The sequence below is a fragment of the Grus americana genome, chromosome 10, assembly GCF_028858705.1.
Source record: "Grus americana isolate bGruAme1 chromosome 10, bGruAme1.mat, whole genome shotgun sequence".
NCBI classification, from domain to species: Eukaryota; Metazoa; Chordata; class Aves; order Gruiformes; family Gruidae; genus Grus; species Grus americana.
In genome coordinates this window covers 24,627,148-24,646,103 of record NC_072861.1, presented here as the reverse complement: position 1 = coordinate 24,646,103, position 18,956 = coordinate 24,627,148, and the positions used below count along the sequence as shown (strand labels likewise).

Sequence of the window (18,956 nt, the reverse complement as noted above, 5' to 3'; positions counted from 1 at the left end):
CAAAGCAGCTATATCAACATTCAAAGCTGTGCCACTATCACACAATCAAATACTTTCCAAAGAAACTTAGAGAAGCCACAGGCAAATTACTTAATTCTATAAACCGACAGGCCCTTGCACACTGCAAGCAAAAGACAACTTTCAGCCTTGTATTTGGTAATGCTGCATTTTAGCAGGAGCGGCATTTTCTTTGTAAGCACTGCTTATTACGAGCAACTGTGACTGATGTATACTTACGGTGTGCGTATTGATGATTTCACCAATAGAAATATAAATAACTGGTTTAGTGAGCGTCACCAAGTCAGAATATTCATCAATATTAAATTTATCCTGCAATTCAGGAACCTCACAGGCAGCCTGAAAAAAACGTCTTCAGAAAAAAGGAGGAGAAAAGAAGAATCAGTATGACTCAGAGTCACGCGACATGCCGAAAGCACCAACTCCCCATGACAATCCCAAGCGTAGTCTCTCTTCTTTATAAAGAAAACTACGGTACATTATGGCATACTACAGTTTGTCAGCTTTAGTTTAACACATCAGAAGTCACCTAGCACATTCAATTATTGAAATCTACCACGTTGACACTTCCTCATTTTCAGCATTCGCTATGGCTCCGGCAACCTTGTCCACACATCCTCCTGCCTCTGCTGCAGTAACACCCCTTGCTCCCAGCAATCTCTGGTTTTCTTTCTTCAAAAACACGAGAGGCGGAAGACGTTCTTGACCGAAAGCTTACTTCAACTATATGAACAGCTAAATGCCAACCTGCTTTATTCCTGAGCACCACTGGGTTTTCATGTGAAGCCAGGGTTCATATGGGACAGAAGAATGTAGGTCCATTCTAGGTGTCCACATCCAAAGTATAACAATAAATATGTGCAAAAGCAACCTTTATTCTGGAAACTCTTAAGTCAAAATACCTGACTTTGCAATCCCATTAACATGCAACGTATCATTCATAAATTCCAGGCACACATTTTATCTGCCATTGTCACTGACGCTTATGGCAGTCTGGAGCGCAATCTCTTATTTTCAACAGACGGCATATTTGACAGGGATAGAATTTATCATATTTAAAATTCATTATTTTCCCTTTTTCACTTGCAATGTTATCCCCTGCAAAACTTCCCAACTTAATTAGCTAAGGCCTTCTACCTGAATTTCTGGTACGACTGCGACAGGTATTCATTAATGATGCTTAGGTGCGCATTGTCTCCCATGAACATCTTATTGGATGCAGCATGCTGCAACATCTTTGCAATGGAACCGAGGTTTCTGCGTTGATCTGTGGTCAGCTGACCTCCAGCTGAAAGATCAATGATGTCAAACGCATCCGGTGCGACAATGGCTGGATTCATGTAGCGATAATAGAGTAAGTTGCCAACAATCTGGGAAAAGTTGAGAAGAAACGTGTCAAGAAACAATGGTATCGGACCCAACTGAATTTTATTGAAACTACTCTGACTGTGCTTTGATAAGTTATTTTCTTGTAAGCCAGAGGCCCCTTCCAAGAAAAAGGTTCTGCTGTGCTGCTGTATACAACCACATACTATCCCAAAGAATCTACAGTGGGGAAAAAACAAACCAACCCAACCCCCAAAACATTAATACACAATAGGACGGTCAACACAAAGAAGGAAGACTGAGCACTACTAGTCACAGGACAATACAGCAGCAGCTATTCCTACGCATAAAGATTTAAAACTTTAACTCATAAAAACATAGGGACAGGGGATATTACAAGTTACCGACAGACTACTCGTATGAGCACGAGACAATCTATCAGGAAAATTAAATATAATCGAGGTAGTCTAACAGAGGGCAGAACGATCATGGTATAGAGGAACCCGGCAATGCAGTTTCCATGTGGAACAAGAGCTAATTCTTAGAGAAGCATGCAGAATCGGCTGCCATCTCTGACAAAGCAAAAATGGTGAGGAAGCATGGCACACCAAGGAGCTAAACTGAGGAAACTACTTTCCATTCCTTCTCCAATACCCTTTTCTCTTTCAGAATAATTCTTCGATAAGCCAGCAACATTTTCAGGCACAGACCCCCAGTTAAAAGTTAGCGAGAGTAACCGAGAAACCATTTAATCCAGAAGTAAGAAAATGAGAAGTACAGGAGACAAACGGCATTTGACACTTCAAAATCCAATTCACCTAGTCAAATGTGAGCAGCAATAAACTTCAAACCAGAAATAAAGATATCACATTATCCATATGCTCACAAATATACTTCTAACCTGTATTTAATATTTTGCCAAAAGTAATTCCGGCAATGAAAAGGAATTAACCCGACATGCTGATGTAAAGCGGTAGTTCTCACACCGCATGCTCTACTATTTTCTGGTGGTTCACAGAAATTTGCAGAAGGCCAGGTCACTGAATCTTGGCTTCGCCTGCTTGCCACATGACTCAAATGCACGGAAGAGATCGGGGTTTGAGCAAACAGCTGAAAACAGAGAGACATAATCCAGCCACGGCTGAGCAGCCCCAGAAATTATTAACTGCTTTCGGTGAGGTCATGTTTTTGACACCTGTTTCATGCAAGCCCCTGCTGTACTCTCACAGATTGACAACAGTCAAAGCTGTTTACTACCAGTAGTACGAAAACACATCTGTGAAAGAAACTGTATTACTAACTTTCAAATTTGCCAGGAGAGAAGAACAGCATATTATATAGGATAGCTGTGGTTGCTAAAAAGAATCTGCGAGTAGTCATTGCACGCAACTGCAGTTTTGACTTTCATGTGGACAGTTACATTGTTTCCACGAGGATTAACAAAAACCGCAGTTTTCCACCTAAATTTAGAGATGGAAGAAATTAATTCACCTGCATAGAAAGAATCGATGTCTCAGAATGGGAAAGCACAGAACTAGAAAAGAGAAGAAAACAGCATTCAGATTGGTAATTATTTTGTAATGAAGCAGAGGCAGAGAAGTTTAAAGAGATGTTGTCAAGTATTCTAGGATCCAAACTTTGTTTTATTAACAAGCAAAGCATTCATGGACATAAAGGCCTTCACAATTCCCAAAAGCCATAAACCCCAAGAAATTTCAATGAAAACCCCAAAGCTACAATCATCTGAGAGTGCCTGTTATTAGGATCCTTTTAGTTCTCCAAACCTACTCAAATGCAAAATACAAAACTGACTAGACACGATGGAAAGTGACACGCTACACGTTGCTGTCAAAATACCCTGGAGTGTTTCAGACAGGGGAATTAGGCACATCAGTATTTTGCACACAGGCTTTTTAACTTGACACTGTCTCTTTAAGAAAGGAGCAGCTGGCTGTGATCACACCAGCAAAACCAAGGTTTACTTTCCAGGAGCAAGAGTACCCCAAGTCAAGAAACCTAAAGGACCAAACGCCCAAGATGTTAAAAGCAAAGCAGAAACAACAGGATACCTCCATCTAACAATGTACTACACATCTCAGGTGACGTAAACGAAGCTAACAACCAAAAGCCCAATGTGAAACATTTTCTATCCGTAGAAGTAAATAAAGAAGCTTTATATAGGTTTACATGCACTCCTCTCCACACATACATCCAACAAAGGAGAAGAATGAGATGTGCTTGCCACAGCCAATTTGGCTGACAATTATTCACAAAGGTGTTCAGATCCTCACCTTCAGAAGCTCATCCTCACCAGCATCAGGAAACTTCTCATGGAGGGAGTCTTTTAGTACCTTGGCAATGAAACGCATTCCATAACTTGAAGAGAAAGAGAAGGGCAAATAAGGCTGCTGCAAGCATGAACCCACCAACAACTTCTCAGGGATAACACTATGGTACACCAGACTCACGGGATCTTGTCCACTGAACTAACAATGGCAGACAGGAACTTGTCTGTCACTGTCCTCATGTTTCGGATCGAGGCATCCAGGCGCGTCCTCACCTCTTCGTGATTTAAAGCTTGTTCAGGCGTAACATCGTACGGCAGTTTGCTATTTGAAAAAAGTCAAACATGCGAAGGTGAGTATTCCTCGGGCTAGCATACTTCCAGAATTTCTAGCTCGACACGGAAACAAGCTTGTATTCGCTTGGCTGCCGAGAGCTGTGCGTTGCCTTCAAATAACCTTTTAGGCACCGGAAGAGCTGGAGACTTCTTGCTTTTACTTCTTCTATTCTCCCTTACAATGGCCATCGTGAGAAGAGGCCCAGCTAGTGCAAAACTGTGTCTTTTTTGCAGCAGGCACACAGGCACGCTAGGCAAAAAAGTGCCACCTGTGACATGTAGCGGTACTTCAGGCTGCAAATAAATTCGTGAAAAAGCAAGCTACGCATTTGAATGTTAAGATGCTAAAAGCTTGGACACAAGCCAGAAGCCAGAACAGTATCCATAAAATCGATATAACATGCTATTGGTGGGAAGCGGTGCCCAATGAGTAATTACATTCTCTCCATTGGCTGAAATTACTGCATAGTATTTCAGTGAAGACAGACACAAGCGGCTAATTTGTAAAAGCATCTCCTGAATCTCATGTAAAGAGAAGGACATGAACACACATCTTCGCCTGCATTTTCAACACGTCCAGAATTTTGAACCAGGCGTGCGGCAAGATATGACTGCAGATTGCTTTGAATGGGGAAACTCACTCATCTGTGTGGCTTTTTTTTTTTTAAATATGTTTAAAAAAACCCACAACACAATAGAACACAATAGAAACCTCAAGTTCTAGCAAATCACACGCACTGGAAGAAAAAGAAACCACAGATTCATAGAATGGTTTGGGTTGGAAGGGACCTTAAAGTTCCAAACCCCTGCCACGGGCAGGGACACCCTCCACTAGCCCAGGCTGCCCAAAGCCCCATCCAACCTGGCCTTGAACGCTTCCAGGGAGCCAGGGGCATCCACAGCTTCTCCGGGCAACCTGTTCCAGTGCCTCACCACCCTCACAGGGAAGAATGTCTGCCTTATATCTAATCTAAATCTACCCTCCTTGAGCTTAAGGCCATTAGCCCTCGTCCTGTCACTCCATGCCCTTGTAAACGGTCCCTCTCCAGCTTTTCTGTAGGCCCCCTTTGGGTGCTGGAAGGCTGCTATGAGGTCTCCCTGGAGCCTTCTCTTCTCCGGGCTGAACAACCCCAACTCTCTCAGCCTGTCTTCACAGGAGAGGTGCTCCAGCCCTCAGATCATCTTCATGGCCCTCCTCTGGACTCGGTGCAACAGAATGACACAAAACCTCTAGCACAATCCAATTGTCATCAGCGGCTGATATTAATTGGAAAGATGTTAGGACTTAAAGAACTGCAATGTCATGCTTCTCCTCCAGCAAAAGAGGTTTTGTTGGCTTGCAAACAGTATCGAAGTTTGCACAGGCTATATATATGACATGAACAGAGACTGACACGGAACCGATTCCCAAATACTTCTTCTTACCATGATTTCTTTTAGGTTAGAGGGCATCTCATAGCCAATTGGACATAGTCAAACACCTTTCAAGACCCTCAGCTCCATCACCAGATATTTAGAACTCTCAGATGAAAGCAGTCTTGAGGAGATGGAAAAGCCAGTATCAGTTGGACAGATGGATGCAGCAAAGCCAAAGATGGTTTGGAATGATTAACCGAGCAGTGCAAAGCAGCTGAACAATGTTTAGAAACACACAGTAGTAACAGTTCCCATACCTGGCCTCCCCAGTTTGAGACTCCATCTGGTTAACCCAAGACTTGTAAATATCCACCGGATCAGTTTTGATATTGAGTGCTTTGTCATCGATGATTTCCTTCACAACCGGTCCCAAGATCTGCCTCAGGGCATTCTGACCACGGGCACCACGGTTGAAACTTACCACCATTTTAATAACAGTAGGATTCCCAGTGACAATTTCTTGTATTTGGTCTACTTTGGATCTGAAGAAGAAAGAATCTATATGAAATATGAGGTACGCATAATTCCGTCAGCTTTAGATACATTTCTCGGCATAAACCGAACTGTTAAAAAGCATCACCCTCGCGAAACAGCCGATGGATTTGTACTAAGATCTCGATACAGCAATAAAGTACTACACTGTGTAAGAACAATACCGGAACGCTTTTCAAGACAGATGAGGCAAGAAACTTATGACCTCTGTTTGGAATTCCAATGCAACTCGCCAGTAGTCATCTCGAGGACGATTAATGCAAATCCAACCGTACGTTATACTTGAGAGCACGATTCACAAATAGCAAGGAAACAGAGTATGTTTTATGTAGATAAGAAAAAGAATAGTAGGTTTCTTCCAGTATTTAAAATAAGAAAACAAGCGATGGACAACAAAAGCGCTCCTAGCATACAGCTTTGTGAAATACAGCGGCAGAGAACAAAGTGTCTACGTTTCCCTGGACTGCTATTCCAAGCATGAATTTAAGGGGCGGGGCGGGGGGGAATCCCTTTTAGAAGTTGTTATTTTTTCAGGGCGTATACCATCTTCATGCTTAAAAAGCATTCCAAAGAACGCTTAGAGTTGTTCCTAAAAAAAAAAAAAAAATTATTGCGCATCCTTCTTCACAGCAAGTTATGCAGCTCTGCATTGAAAAGAACTGAAGTCATGCAACACTGAGCTCCTAAGGCCCAACCGATCAAGCAAGACATGCCTGAGGAGAGCCAGAGTCCCCAACACTGAGAGTACACAGAAATGCCAAACAATAAAGCCTCTCATTTTCAGCCTCCTCATCAGCTTTTGGAAATCCAGAGTGTTAGCTCTCTACCCAGGCTTGTAAAGCCTGAGTCTGCAGTTTGTTGGAGGTGTTTATAACCAGACACTGGAGAACTGAGATTAGACTGAATTTTAGGATGACTTTGCATCAGATTAAAAGTAGCTGCCGTGCTGAGCAGTAGAATCTTGATGGAAGTAAAAAGCCCTCATCCTCAACGGACATACTCGACTCTTCCTTTATAGACTACGTTACGAACAGATAAGAAACGGGAAGAGGACAATGAAGGGACAGGTTAGCGTTATCTGCATATCAGCATGAGACATAACGTGAAAACAGCCTCAATTCAAGAAACTGCCAAACTGATTCAACAGCAAGAATGGGCCGTATGCTATCACATACTTGATCTCTTCCTGCAATGCTGTTTGGAAAAGCCGCAGCAACAGGTATTCCTCTCTTTGATTGGATGCATAATTATACAGAGTGAAGATGACAGAATCCATGAACTTTGTGGATTTGTTTTGAGGCATCTGAAAAATCAGCTTGGCCAAGTAGGTTGGGTTAGTCTACAACAACAAGAAAAATTACTTAGTGTACACGTTCACACAGGCCAGTGTCGCTAAGAACTACGGTGGCTCAAAACTCCGGTGCGTAAGCAAAGACCGTGCCAAGACATATAAGCCTCTATGACGAGAGGTTACCGAGCGGCGTTAGAAGTTGCCTACCTGAAGTAAGTAGAACAGATGCTGATAGGCTTCCAACTTTTCTCTCTTCTCTTTGCTCAAAGCTTTCAAACCTCCTCTTTGTTTGTTCAGCATCATCATGTCAGAGAGCTGTTCCCTGTTCTTCTTGGTAAGTTTTTTGCTATGAGAAACAACATCCTGGAAAGAAAGAATAGGGACAGATTCCACTCTTAAGTATTTTATAACGGGCAATACGGAAAACAAATGCATCTGAGAGCCCGCTTTTCTTGTACACGGAAAGGCAGGGTCAAGGTATGCCTGGGGCTATTAAAGTGAAGCATTATTTGCTATGGCAGCAATTTCTCTGACTGGAAATACATGTTCTGCTTTGTCCCCAACTTCCTGAATTTATCCGAAACCCTAGAAGGGTTAGTCACTCTTGGCAGCAATTAATATCAGAGCTGGTAGCATCCTGAAGATGCTTGAAAATATCTTCCTTTTTAAATTGGGCTTAAAACCTAAAAATCCTGTTTCATACTCAGCTAGCTCGCTACCTGTACATACTCTGACAGCAATGGCACTTTTCGCTGCAGGCACCAGCCCAAAAGCTGCAGCCTCCTTCCAAGATCAATTTCACTACACCAATTGAGATTTTGCACTGGGAGGAGCCTAGCGTCATGCGATCCAGCACCAAATACAAAGCTGACCAGATCTTCAGCTTGAAGAAAAGGCAATGCGCAATGCCGTTATCAGCAAGAGCTTCTTTTATTTTTTCTTTTTTTTTGGTCAAATTCATCACGTCAGCCAAGTGATATAGGGGGACCTCCTGTAACGAACAAGCACCATGTGGCTTGCCTCCAAAATCACCCTCCTCGTTGCAAGCTTGTGGCATGCCCCTTGTTTAACTGCAAAGGAGCAATAAAGCAGAATTCTCAAAGCCTTCAAACACACTATCTGTTGCATTCATTAGGTCAAGATAGTCTAGTGATGGTTTGTCTTTTTTAGCTGCAGGTCTTGTTTCTTCTACTCCTACAGTTTTCTTTCTAGGGATACATACTAAATTAGCGGAACGGAGTAAGAACGTACTGGGAGTAAAATATGCAAGTCTGGGGCAATGTTTTCCGCTGGGCCTGAGCAACTGACTCCCAAGGCCAGGAGCTCTCCATGCTAACTACTGCTGGGCTCAGTTCAATCTGTAATTGGTCTCCCATCAGCACATTTCCTACCTGCAGTGTAATTTTGTTTTTCACTAGCAGCCCAATTTTGATGTCCATGAGATTGAGGTCATTTTCCAGTTGCTGATTGGATCGGATCAAGGTTACAACTTCCTCGCGCAGTTTCATTAGCTCAAGCTCCTCCTGAAAATCTTGGTCACTCTGATCGAGTAAGTGGACAAATTTCCGAACCACAGCCATAGGTGGGTTTTCAGCATTAACTAAAAATAGGCAAGATAACATCAGGGGATGGGAAACAGAAGTAAACACATGCTTGATCTATGTTTAAACAGCACATCAAGGAGCAGCCAGAATAAAATTAGCACCACCATGTCTAAATAGCTTCTGACATTTTGAATTTCTTGTTTTGAGTAAATAATGAGAGAAGCAAACAGTAAAGAACAAAGTCAGTATCAGTCTAGGGTAGTCCACACCACCAAAGTTAACCGCAAAGCTACGGTTCTATTTTCTCAGTAGGAAAAGCAACAGCTGGAATCAAGATTTCCTTCAGCCTCTAGTGCTACCTACTCTCCCTGTTGCCCTACCAACTTCATCCCCCTCACTCTTCAAAACTGTCTTGATGTTATAGATCACACTAGCGTCATCCCTCGTGAACAGAGATTCGAGACACATCAGTTTTATCCTCTTGACAATACTCACTGAGGGTTTTGTAGTCTTCTCGTGCTTTGTTTGCTCGGATAAAGGCTTGAATTTTTACAACATCATTTATCTAGGATTTAAAAAAAAAAAAAAAAGGCACTCAACCTCATTCTGGAAAAGACTACAAAAGTCAAGTACTGAATTCATTTAACAAGATAGCATCTTACGTGGTTTCTGAAATACTGCAAACGATCTCTGTAACGTCTTCTGGCTTGATACATCCTGGTCATTGATTGAATCTACAGAAGGGTAACCAAAACACTCAGATAAAAACCTTTCCTGCAAAGTCCACTACCCAAAAGGTTTACCTAAAAAGTCAGCAGGGAGCCTTTGCTACCTTCACTACTTGATCCTTTTGTGCTCGCAGGTAATCCAAACGGATTTGATATGCCTTCCTCTGCTTGTAGCCGCGCCACTGGGACTGGAAACAGAAAACAGGCGCACTGACTTTACTTTTCTAATTAAAGAGAAGCCATTACGAATCTGAGCTTCTTTCTGCTCCTCAGCTTCCGACTTCCCTTTTCGCTAAGTAAAATGTGAGGTTGACATGCTTATCTTATCAAGAGATATACAGTGTGAAGCATTAATTGTTTCACCAACTGTAATCACAATTGACTTGAAATTACCCCATGAAGAGCCTGGGCCTTCTGAAGCACAGTTAGAGATCAAGGATATAGCTAAACAGTCAAGTCGACAGAAACTGTTCTGTACGAGGATTGTGCGTTAGATGCTGCTGCTGCTGGCGAGAACAGTGCTGTAGTATTATAAGCCTTCAGAGCAGACTCACTGCTACTGCTACTTGGAACAGCAGTTAGGCAAGGGCTCGGACTATACTTAAAGGGAGAGAGTGCTATTTAAACGAGCTGGGAGTGGGTTTGGGGGTTTTTTTGTGACTTTTTTTTCAAATATATAGGCAGAGCGTGTGCTACTTAGGCAGAAATACACATGCATATACTGCTTGAATAATAAAGTGGTAATAGGGTGCAAAGCATCTATTTAATTTGCATACTTTTCAGTTATAACACCAGAGAAAGATTTTTTTCATTGTTCTCCTGTAAATGCACCCAATCTCACGCTGAATTATCCCACCATCTGAAAGAGATGGTCCTCAATCCTCCAAATCCCTCAACAAATTTGAGAAGAATAATCTTACTCAGGAATACTGAAAACTATGTTGTTTCTCTTCAGTTCTGAGGAATCGCAATAGTAATTCATCACATGGTATTTTACCATCACCATAAATACATATGACACACTTCATACTGCCCTATTCCCAAAACAATGAATCTTGATAATAAAATGATAGATAAAGCTTCCCCAAATAAGTTTTTCTCTCTCCAATTCTGCCTAAGAAGACTTTCTTGATTATGTACGATGTGGAAAAGTAAATAATGCACCAAAACTCTTTGGGAGAAGGAAATGCCTTTAGATAATTTGCAAAATGAGGTAAAGACAATTGAGTGCTGTTTGAATCAAACAAAACCTGTCAATAAGCTTGCATATAGAAAACAATCACAGAGTACAAGCTTCAAACATAATTAAAGGATAACATTACCTGAATGCAAGTGATTGCTGGAACTTGTTTCTTCAAAAAATTCATTCTTGAGTTGAATTCCTGGCGAACAAGATAACCTCGACAGCAAGCCTGAAGTTTTGTAATCAGGTTCTCATTGGCCAGCCACAACTGCTCTCGGTTGTATGCTGCAGTGACTCCAGATATGGTGCTCTGGATTAATGTTATGGTAAGAAGAAGAGCCAGAAAAAGGGAACGGAGATACAAGAAACAAGACATTACATCGGCTTTCCATATTGTGCTTACAAGAAACTTCCAAGTTGCCTTTCAATAAACAGCAACACCACGGTCCCGTACACTTTTACCAACAGGACAAATTCTTCTCAAACGGGACAAGGAGGTTTGACACACACAATCTGATGATGCCCAGTGAAATAAATGGGTCACTAAGCTTGTTAACATGACTATGGCACTGAGGCATTCTCTCTTAGAGCTGCATTAAGGATGGGAATGGTTGGAACGCCAACTTTTCAGAGAAAGAGCGTGTCTTATCTACCCTACCTGTATCTCCTCCCGCGACAGCTGTACGTCATTTTGCACAAATTCTGCTGGTTCATCCCATCCTCCCTCTTTGGTCCGCAGGTTATGGTAATAATGATAGCCTCCTCTCACCCAGTGTTTCACCCATTCACTGCCATTGTCCCCTAAGAGCAGAAACTGCAGTTTAAGTCTCAAAACCAGACAAGTGTTTTATCTTTCTCACATACAAATATTATGACTAGGAAATCCACATATACAGATGCTCCTTCATCCAAATAAGAGAAGGCATGTTTCCAAGTCCCTAATGACCTCATACGAGAACCACCTAAACACAACACGTTGTATAAGCAGAGAACATTCTACTGTTCACTTTTTTTTTTTTTTGTTTTGTGGGTTGTTTTTTTTTTTTGAAACCTTAGTTCACAAAGCATCCGCAATTGCCACCTGTAACACAAGATTTCTCCACAGAGGCTTTTTTACCTCTGGTTCCGATTCCACATGCAATAATCTTGAATTTATCTCACTAACAGTTAGCTACTTGAGGTTCACCTGCTGCCATTTTTCTTCTCTTGACTTCTGACAGCTCTCGCTGGTACGTCTCAGCACATTCTGGAGTGACTCCGTATAGCCCAACATCCGGTGAACGCAAGGCACTCAGAGTCTGGCTAACGTCACCGTGGTCCACTGCTTCGTTAATGGCCAGAATTCCTAAGGAGACTTTGATAACACAAGGAAGCAGGTCATCTCGGCATTCAGGGTTCGGTGATTCACAGCAAACGCAGAACCACAGAACAGAGCAAGGCAACGTGAACACACACTTACAGTTGGTGTTCGTGTATACGCATGGATATTTAAGTGTATATAAATACAACATATAAATAAAAAAAACAATCAGACAACTTGCAGCATAGAGGCCTCTTCAGTACAGAGTGTCCAACCATATGTGGTACTGCACCTGACAGCATATAATTTGTATGCCCTGAGTCCCGGTATGGTGCTGATTTACCACCAATATTTCTCAACAACACACAATGTTTCAGCTCTACTCTGACATCCGTTTTACCTAAGGCAGTTTCTTCTGGCAGAGCCAGTCGCAACTCAAAAGGGGCCTTTTCAACAACTAGTACCATCCAAGCCTTAGTGAAAAAAGTATGGAGTAGTTTGTCAACAAGTCAAAAACCTGATCAGGGAAAAACAGGGGGCAGAGGAAGAGACAAATAACAACACGCCATTCCAGGGCTGCTCCAGAAATGCAACTCAAGTACAGACATATTCACAAGAGCGCAGGAATCACACTGACACAGCAAAAATGAAATACAGTACTTTTCAGCACTAGGTAAGACTACAAAAATGTTTGTTCATATATGGATAGATAAGGGTATTTGAAGATGTTTTCCAGGCTTGAGGGCGCATACTTTAATCCCGCTTTTGACCAAACGTTCCTTGGCATGACATTCAAGCCTGAATGCTGCTGCCTTGCCAAAGTGCTCGGTGGGTGGGAAAATGGTGAAAAAATTGCACTGGTACTGCTGGGAACAAACAGTCAGATGAACAGGTAAAGTTCTGCCCTACTCTCCCTGCCTCTTCCTGCCAATTGACAGGGGAATTCACTGACCAAATAAAGTCATTAGAAACAACTGAACTAGGCCATGGAGTTGGACAAACTCATTGTGTATTTCATTAGAAAGCTTTTTGTGAATCTGTTGATTTTTCTCTCTTCTAAAACATCTACAAATAAAGAATACAAATGGACAAGGCACAAATATAAAAGCAAGCTCATTTCTGCGCCAACAGAGCAAGGACACCGTGCCAGAAACTCTACATATCTGATACACAGATTCATTAAGAACTCATGTTGGAGGGCACCCTAGTCCAATCCCGTTCTCAAAGCTGGGCTAACTTCAGGGCCCTGTCTGACCGAGTTTGGAAAATCTTGAAGGACAGAGATTCCACAGTGCCTTTGGACAACCTGTTTCAGAAGGCACCAAAGAGATTCCACACTCAGAATAAACTTCTCAGTTTCCAGTACGGTTGCCTATGCAAAGTAAAATCAGAAAGGACTGACTGTGCCTCTTTGGATAACTTTAAGTATCATCCTAACATCAAATTAGACATTTTGGAAATGGAAAGTAAGACATTTTATCAGCACACCAGAGATGATGAAAGAGAATCAAGAAAAATGTAAGGTGACTATAAAGAGAGAAAACAGTCAGTTTACTAATACTGTACCAATCAAGCAAAACAAGCAGGCGGGTGTAAATGTTGAACGTAATGGAAAATTAAGAGATTTAGAGTAAATGCAAATATAACAATATCGTATTTTAAAAATATGTAAACACAACCTCTCCGAAGCACGCGATACCCGGCAAACAAACAGCATATACAGAGAGCAGGCCATTAGAATATATCAGAAGACTTTAAAAACCTTCATGTTTTGTTAAAAAAGAAAGCTTCTTTCAGGAACAACAAAAACCACAAAAAACCCCCAAACAAATTAAGCAAAGAGTAGTAATTACTACATTGTTTCTGGAGACAGAAAAGACATCATTATAAAGACTGGGATGTAATGACGGGTGGGCCGGTCCACCTGCAAACCACGCTATGGAGCAAAGGTGGATTTCACTGATGTGTGTTATTGTCCATATTTGAAAAAGATGCAAGGTAGTCTAGAAACGCTAAATAGAACCGAGACAAGACAACAGTATGCCACACAAACAAAAGGTAATGCACACCAGAAAACACCATTTAAATTGTGCACGTGAACACTCTCATACTGAGCTAACCACCCACAGACGCACACCATTAGTCGCAAATGACAAACAACTTGATAGAGATTTGCCCAATGAGGTAACGTGGTCGCATGGAAAACTGGACAAGTGGCGTATCCTCCAAAAGTTAAGAAATTTAATATTTGCAGAACGTGACGTTCACTCTTCAAAGAAAAACTACTACACCAGAAGCACATAAGCGCACTTGATTTCCTTTGCCACATTTACATGACATTTCTAGCCCAACCTTTCCTTAAGTAACCAGTATTTGGTTGATAACGGGCATTACTGCAATATTGTGCGACAATACTTACATCTCTCAGACTCCTCTGTGTCCTTGTTAGCCCTATGAATCCCATCCTGAATTTCATCTAGCCAAAGTACAGCTGTTTCATCCTGTGTGTCCTGAAGAGAACACAATGAGAAAAAGATACACTGCGTGAGGAGAAGAGTATCACTATTTTTGCAAAGTAAAATAACCTCTACTCAACAACAGCCAATACAGTAGTCTTCCGTATCAGAGAGAATAAGAAGCATTTCAGTCTTTCTAATCGACTGCAACACAAGGACATCATGTGCATTTGTAATTAGCAGAGAATACTGTGGCATTAACAGAATCGATACCTTCTCCCAGTCAAAAACTTTTCAGGAAGCAGAATGAAGAAGAAATTCTGTCAATGGGAATCACTCTGATAAGCAAAGAGAACACGAGGCTAAGGACTCGGTACCGGTTAGTCCTAAAGCCGTACTTGTAAGAGGACACAACTTTCCAGGAACACAAGTTAGTCCTTCAACGCAACATGGCTACAAAGAGTTCTTAGAACAAAAAGCTTCTGATGCAAGTCTGTATGCAGAAGCTAAAAACTCAGGGGTAATTAATGCCACAGCAGGCTGTTCTGGTCTCTGTCCACAAAAGTTCACAAGCCTGTACAAACTAGCAAACCAAAAAGGATTGTGCATATTGTGACTGGGTGTACACGCACAATAGTTAAAGCGATGTTTTAAGTCTTTGTTTTAATAGGTTGCTCGTCAAGGAGCAGCGATCACACAGTATGCTGTATTTTAGCTGGGATTTGAAGAAATTCAGTCAACTAACGTTACACGCAGCAATTCAAGAAGAGGGAAGAGACAGCTGTTTAGCTAGTCCCAAAATATACATGAAGAACAATGATCCAGCAGTTGCCAAGCATAGCTTCTCCCCACCCACTGTTGCTTCCTGTAGGTAACTACTGAAAGAAACGCCAAGACGCAACTGCTACCCCTCTGACAACTCTCATCGTACAAACAGAACACAGGAAACATTTACTTCTGGTATGGAATAATAATCACATTGCACAAAAGAGCCACTACTTACAGTGTTCAAGAGCTTTAGGGCCAGACTGAAAATGAACATTTCCTTACGTGCCCTTCACGTTTTTCCCCACTGTTTTGGCGGGTCCGAAATCGACACGCTTAATGATATTTCATTCAAGAGACTAACTTGTCTTTCACAGGCAGATTTCATCTGAAAGCCCAGACAAGAGTACCAGCAACAGCTGAATTCCTGCCCGGGGAGTGTGGGAGAATAATCAAAGAAACAGCTTCCTCTACTGTCATCTCTACCTGCAGAAGGCAGCCCAAAAAGACTACCGAAACCAACCCGTGCTTGTCTACGGATTTATTGTCGCAGGCCTTCTGGAAGGTACACGCAGTATAACGTACTACAGAGTCTACCGTTTCTCTCTCTCGTCATCCTGTGAGAAACATGCATCATACAGCACTCCCCATTCACATAAGCAACTGAACAATGTCTGGTGGTGAACTACAATCCCTCTCATCCCCAAGGTACAGAAATCACTAGTTAGTAGCAGCGGACTTCAGATAGTGACTATTCCCCACAATGTTACTTTATAATATGATCTTTCAAATTTCTGAAATTACTGCCATGCTGTTGGGAGAAGCCCTAAACTGAACATATGCCTAAATAAGGTAATTTCACACCAAGTGAAAAGTTACCAGCACAGCCTGGCACAAGCTGAAGAGCGCACTAAAAAGAGTTCATTATTTCATTCTGACTCAGTGGGAGGAAATGCTTCAGCACAAAATGTGTTCCTGAGAAAATTAACCCTTTCAGGGCCCTCGAGGAAGCTGCTTAATGATTTTCATCAGAAATGCCTACAGTTTTCAGCTATTTGCATCACGTGGGTTTACTTTAGGAAAAAAAAAAAAAAAAAAAAGCACGTTCAACACAATCTAGATCTTAGTCTCTATGCAAAATTCTTCATTGGTATCAGAGCCATGAGCTCCACAGCAGAAAAAACAGAACAAAACACTCAAGCCACTGAAAGCAGAGATGTCTGCAACCTCTTTGTAAATAGATGAGGGAAAAAAAACCCCAAACAAAACAGTATCCCATCCACACTACTCAAAAAACGGTTGCGTGCACGCACTCTCATCCTTTCCTACACCCGCAACATGAGACTTGCTCTTCCTCTCCCCACATTCACGTTTAGTCGCTTCGTGAAAGGAACAGCTATGTGCAAGTAGGTAGAAGTCCTTGGTTAATAAGACAGACAACTACCGCTCAAAATATCATTAGCAATAAAAGCATCCCAGGTGAACAACAGGCATCAGTACACATTTTGCTAGTAGCATGTATTTTGCTTCATTTCTTTTTTCTAAGTTACCACCTTAACGGATTTTTCCCCTTTCAGAAACTTTCTTTTTGCCGTATGTAACTATGTCTATGCCTACATTTAACAAAGAACACTAAAAAAAAAAACTTAAGCTTGCAGGAAATTTGCATTCAGAACTTCAGAAATCCTGGAATGAAAAAGGTCTCCTAGTGAAAACAGATGAGGCATATTATTTCTCTGCAAACGAGATACATATTCTGGGCCCAGGATTAGCTGCAGCAAGCCATCTCATGCAGTTAATATCCTTATGCCCATCTCTGTAGTTCATGAAGATTCATACGGTCTGGCTGCAAATCTCTTTCTCTAGTACAGAAAGATCCAAAGTGACCGGGTAAGATCAGTTGATGGTCTACAGAATGCCCAGCTCTCCACTTCCAGTTTTGATTCCTGGCTTTCAGAACCAGTAATAAGCCCATTACACAGATGTAAAGGTTTTTTGAGAGGTGCATTTAATTGCACTCACCTGTGCTTTCTCTCTCTTGGCTCGAAGTAGTGTATCCTGGTAATGCTGTGCTACCTTTGGGGCTACACCCTCCAGTTTTGCTGCAGGAATCTGTAAGGCTTGAATAGTCTTTTTGGTGTCCCCTTCATCCAGAGCTTCATTGATAAGACCAATTGCCAAAATCCCTAGGGAGGAAGGCGTAGGGGGAGAAATGCAAAGTTTAATTTCTGGTCATAAGCATGAGCAAAAAAAAATTTGGCCATCGTGCATAAGCACTGCTTCAGAAGAAAAGAGCAGTTTGTCTTTCCTAAATCAGGTATCGGCTGAGAACTGTAATATTTTTAACAGGAAACATTATTTACTAGTAAAGAAACCAAGACTATTTCTCCACCTTAAAGTAGTCATAATGCCTGGGCACTGCAATTTAAAAAAAAAAAAAAAAAAAAATCTTTCAGGGAGACCACATGCAGGGACAGAATTGAGTCCTCAGGTATCCAGCTCAGAGCCACTGGAAGAGAATTATCAAAGCCCAAATGGCCAGATTTCATAAGTTACAGTTTTCCAAGGTTCTGGCTTCTCTAGAAAGAAATCTTTACATAAAGCTAAAGATTTGCATGGAATACCATTTGCAAATACAGTAACTTCATATGTTAGAAAACTCTTATTGAACGTATGTAGTATTAGCTATATTATTAGAGCTGCAGATGCTATTCACGTACAGTAAAATTTACCATTCAGCTAAATAAAAATAAACAAAAATAAATATCTTATAGTTAGCTAAGCGTGAAAAGAGTCTACATCGTACATGCCCTACCTACCTACAGCAATCATCTTCTGAGAATCACAAAATAACTTAGGTTGAGATCATCTGATTCAATTCCTGGCTTAAAGAAGGATCAATTCAAATCATGGTTTGATCAGTGCAGAACAAAAGAGATCTTTTAGACAAAAGAAAGGAGCTCAGTGTGGGCATTTTCAACTTTGGTTAACGTAGCCAAAGACTGTGACTTTCTTCTATGGAGGAAAGAGAATCACAAAACAAAAGTTTATATGAAAACCAGAACATCTTAGGGAAGAGGCAGTATTTGAATGGAGTAGAGATTAGGGAAAAATATATGTTGAGGACACTGCAAGAACCAGGATCACTAAAATAATGGCATGGTTTCTGTGAAAAAGCAGATGGTATGATAACTGTTAGACTCAGGAAAGGGCACAGACTGTAATTCTGTCTGACTCATTTTTTACTGATTTTTACATCTGTTTTGCTAGTATGGGCATGACAAGACACAGAACAGCAATATGTTACAGCTCCTCACTAGAGAGCATTTTTTAATTTGAAACTATTTACAAGGATAGTGGAAATGAAAAATATACATGCTCGTATGCCTTGAGGACCTTCTCAGACTACTTTAACTTATTCATAGAGAGGAGATAAAAAGTGTCCTCGCATAGGGCATATATGAAGCAGATCAAAGAATTAAGAAATTCCCCATGAGAACAGCTTATCTCATTACAGGATTTTCTGCACCTTTTTTTTTACAGGTTAAGGAGTGTTATAAGAAACTTTTAGACTTCTGCTGTGACCTCTTACATAGAAAAGAGACTACGAAACTAACATCTTGGTGTTTGCACACAGCGGTGTGGGTCTGTATGGTTTCAACAAATCTGCTCATGTGACCCAAACAGGAAACTCAGTGTCTATTTGGAGAGCCAGGAAACAAGTTAATCAAGATAGCAGGCTCTTAAAGTACAGTTTAGCCCTCTATAAAGTATTTTCAAGGTGAAACACAACTCACCAGCTATGCAACAAGAACTG

General features: G+C 41.3%; 1 protein-coding gene across 2 annotated transcripts in view; it reads right to left on the bottom strand.

Moving 5' to 3' along the window:
- IQGAP1 (IQ motif containing GTPase activating protein 1) overlaps positions 1–18,956 on the bottom strand; it is a 76,349-nt gene that overhangs the window by 10,090 nt on the left and 47,303 nt on the right. For both annotated transcript variants that reach the window (XM_054837520.1, XM_054837519.1), the window contains 16 exons: positions 17,162–17,325; positions 14,338–14,428; positions 11,805–11,972; positions 11,277–11,419; positions 10,758–10,928; positions 9,540–9,623; positions 9,370–9,441; positions 9,203–9,272; positions 8,555–8,763; positions 7,371–7,526; positions 7,048–7,211; positions 5,638–5,862; positions 3,813–3,953; positions 3,636–3,720; positions 1,156–1,388; positions 238–370 (listed from right to left, as the gene is read on the bottom strand). In XM_054837520.1, coding sequence (XP_054693495.1) covers positions 238–370; positions 1,156–1,388; positions 3,636–3,720; positions 3,813–3,953; positions 5,638–5,862; positions 7,048–7,211; positions 7,371–7,526; positions 8,555–8,763; positions 9,203–9,272; positions 9,370–9,441; positions 9,540–9,623; positions 10,758–10,928; positions 11,277–11,419; positions 11,805–11,972; positions 14,338–14,428; positions 17,162–17,325 — 2,309 coding nt within the window. The remainder of the gene's footprint in view (positions 1–237; positions 371–1,155; positions 1,389–3,635; positions 3,721–3,812; positions 3,954–5,637; positions 5,863–7,047; positions 7,212–7,370; positions 7,527–8,554; positions 8,764–9,202; positions 9,273–9,369; positions 9,442–9,539; positions 9,624–10,757; positions 10,929–11,276; positions 11,420–11,804; positions 11,973–14,337; positions 14,429–17,161; positions 17,326–18,956) is intronic.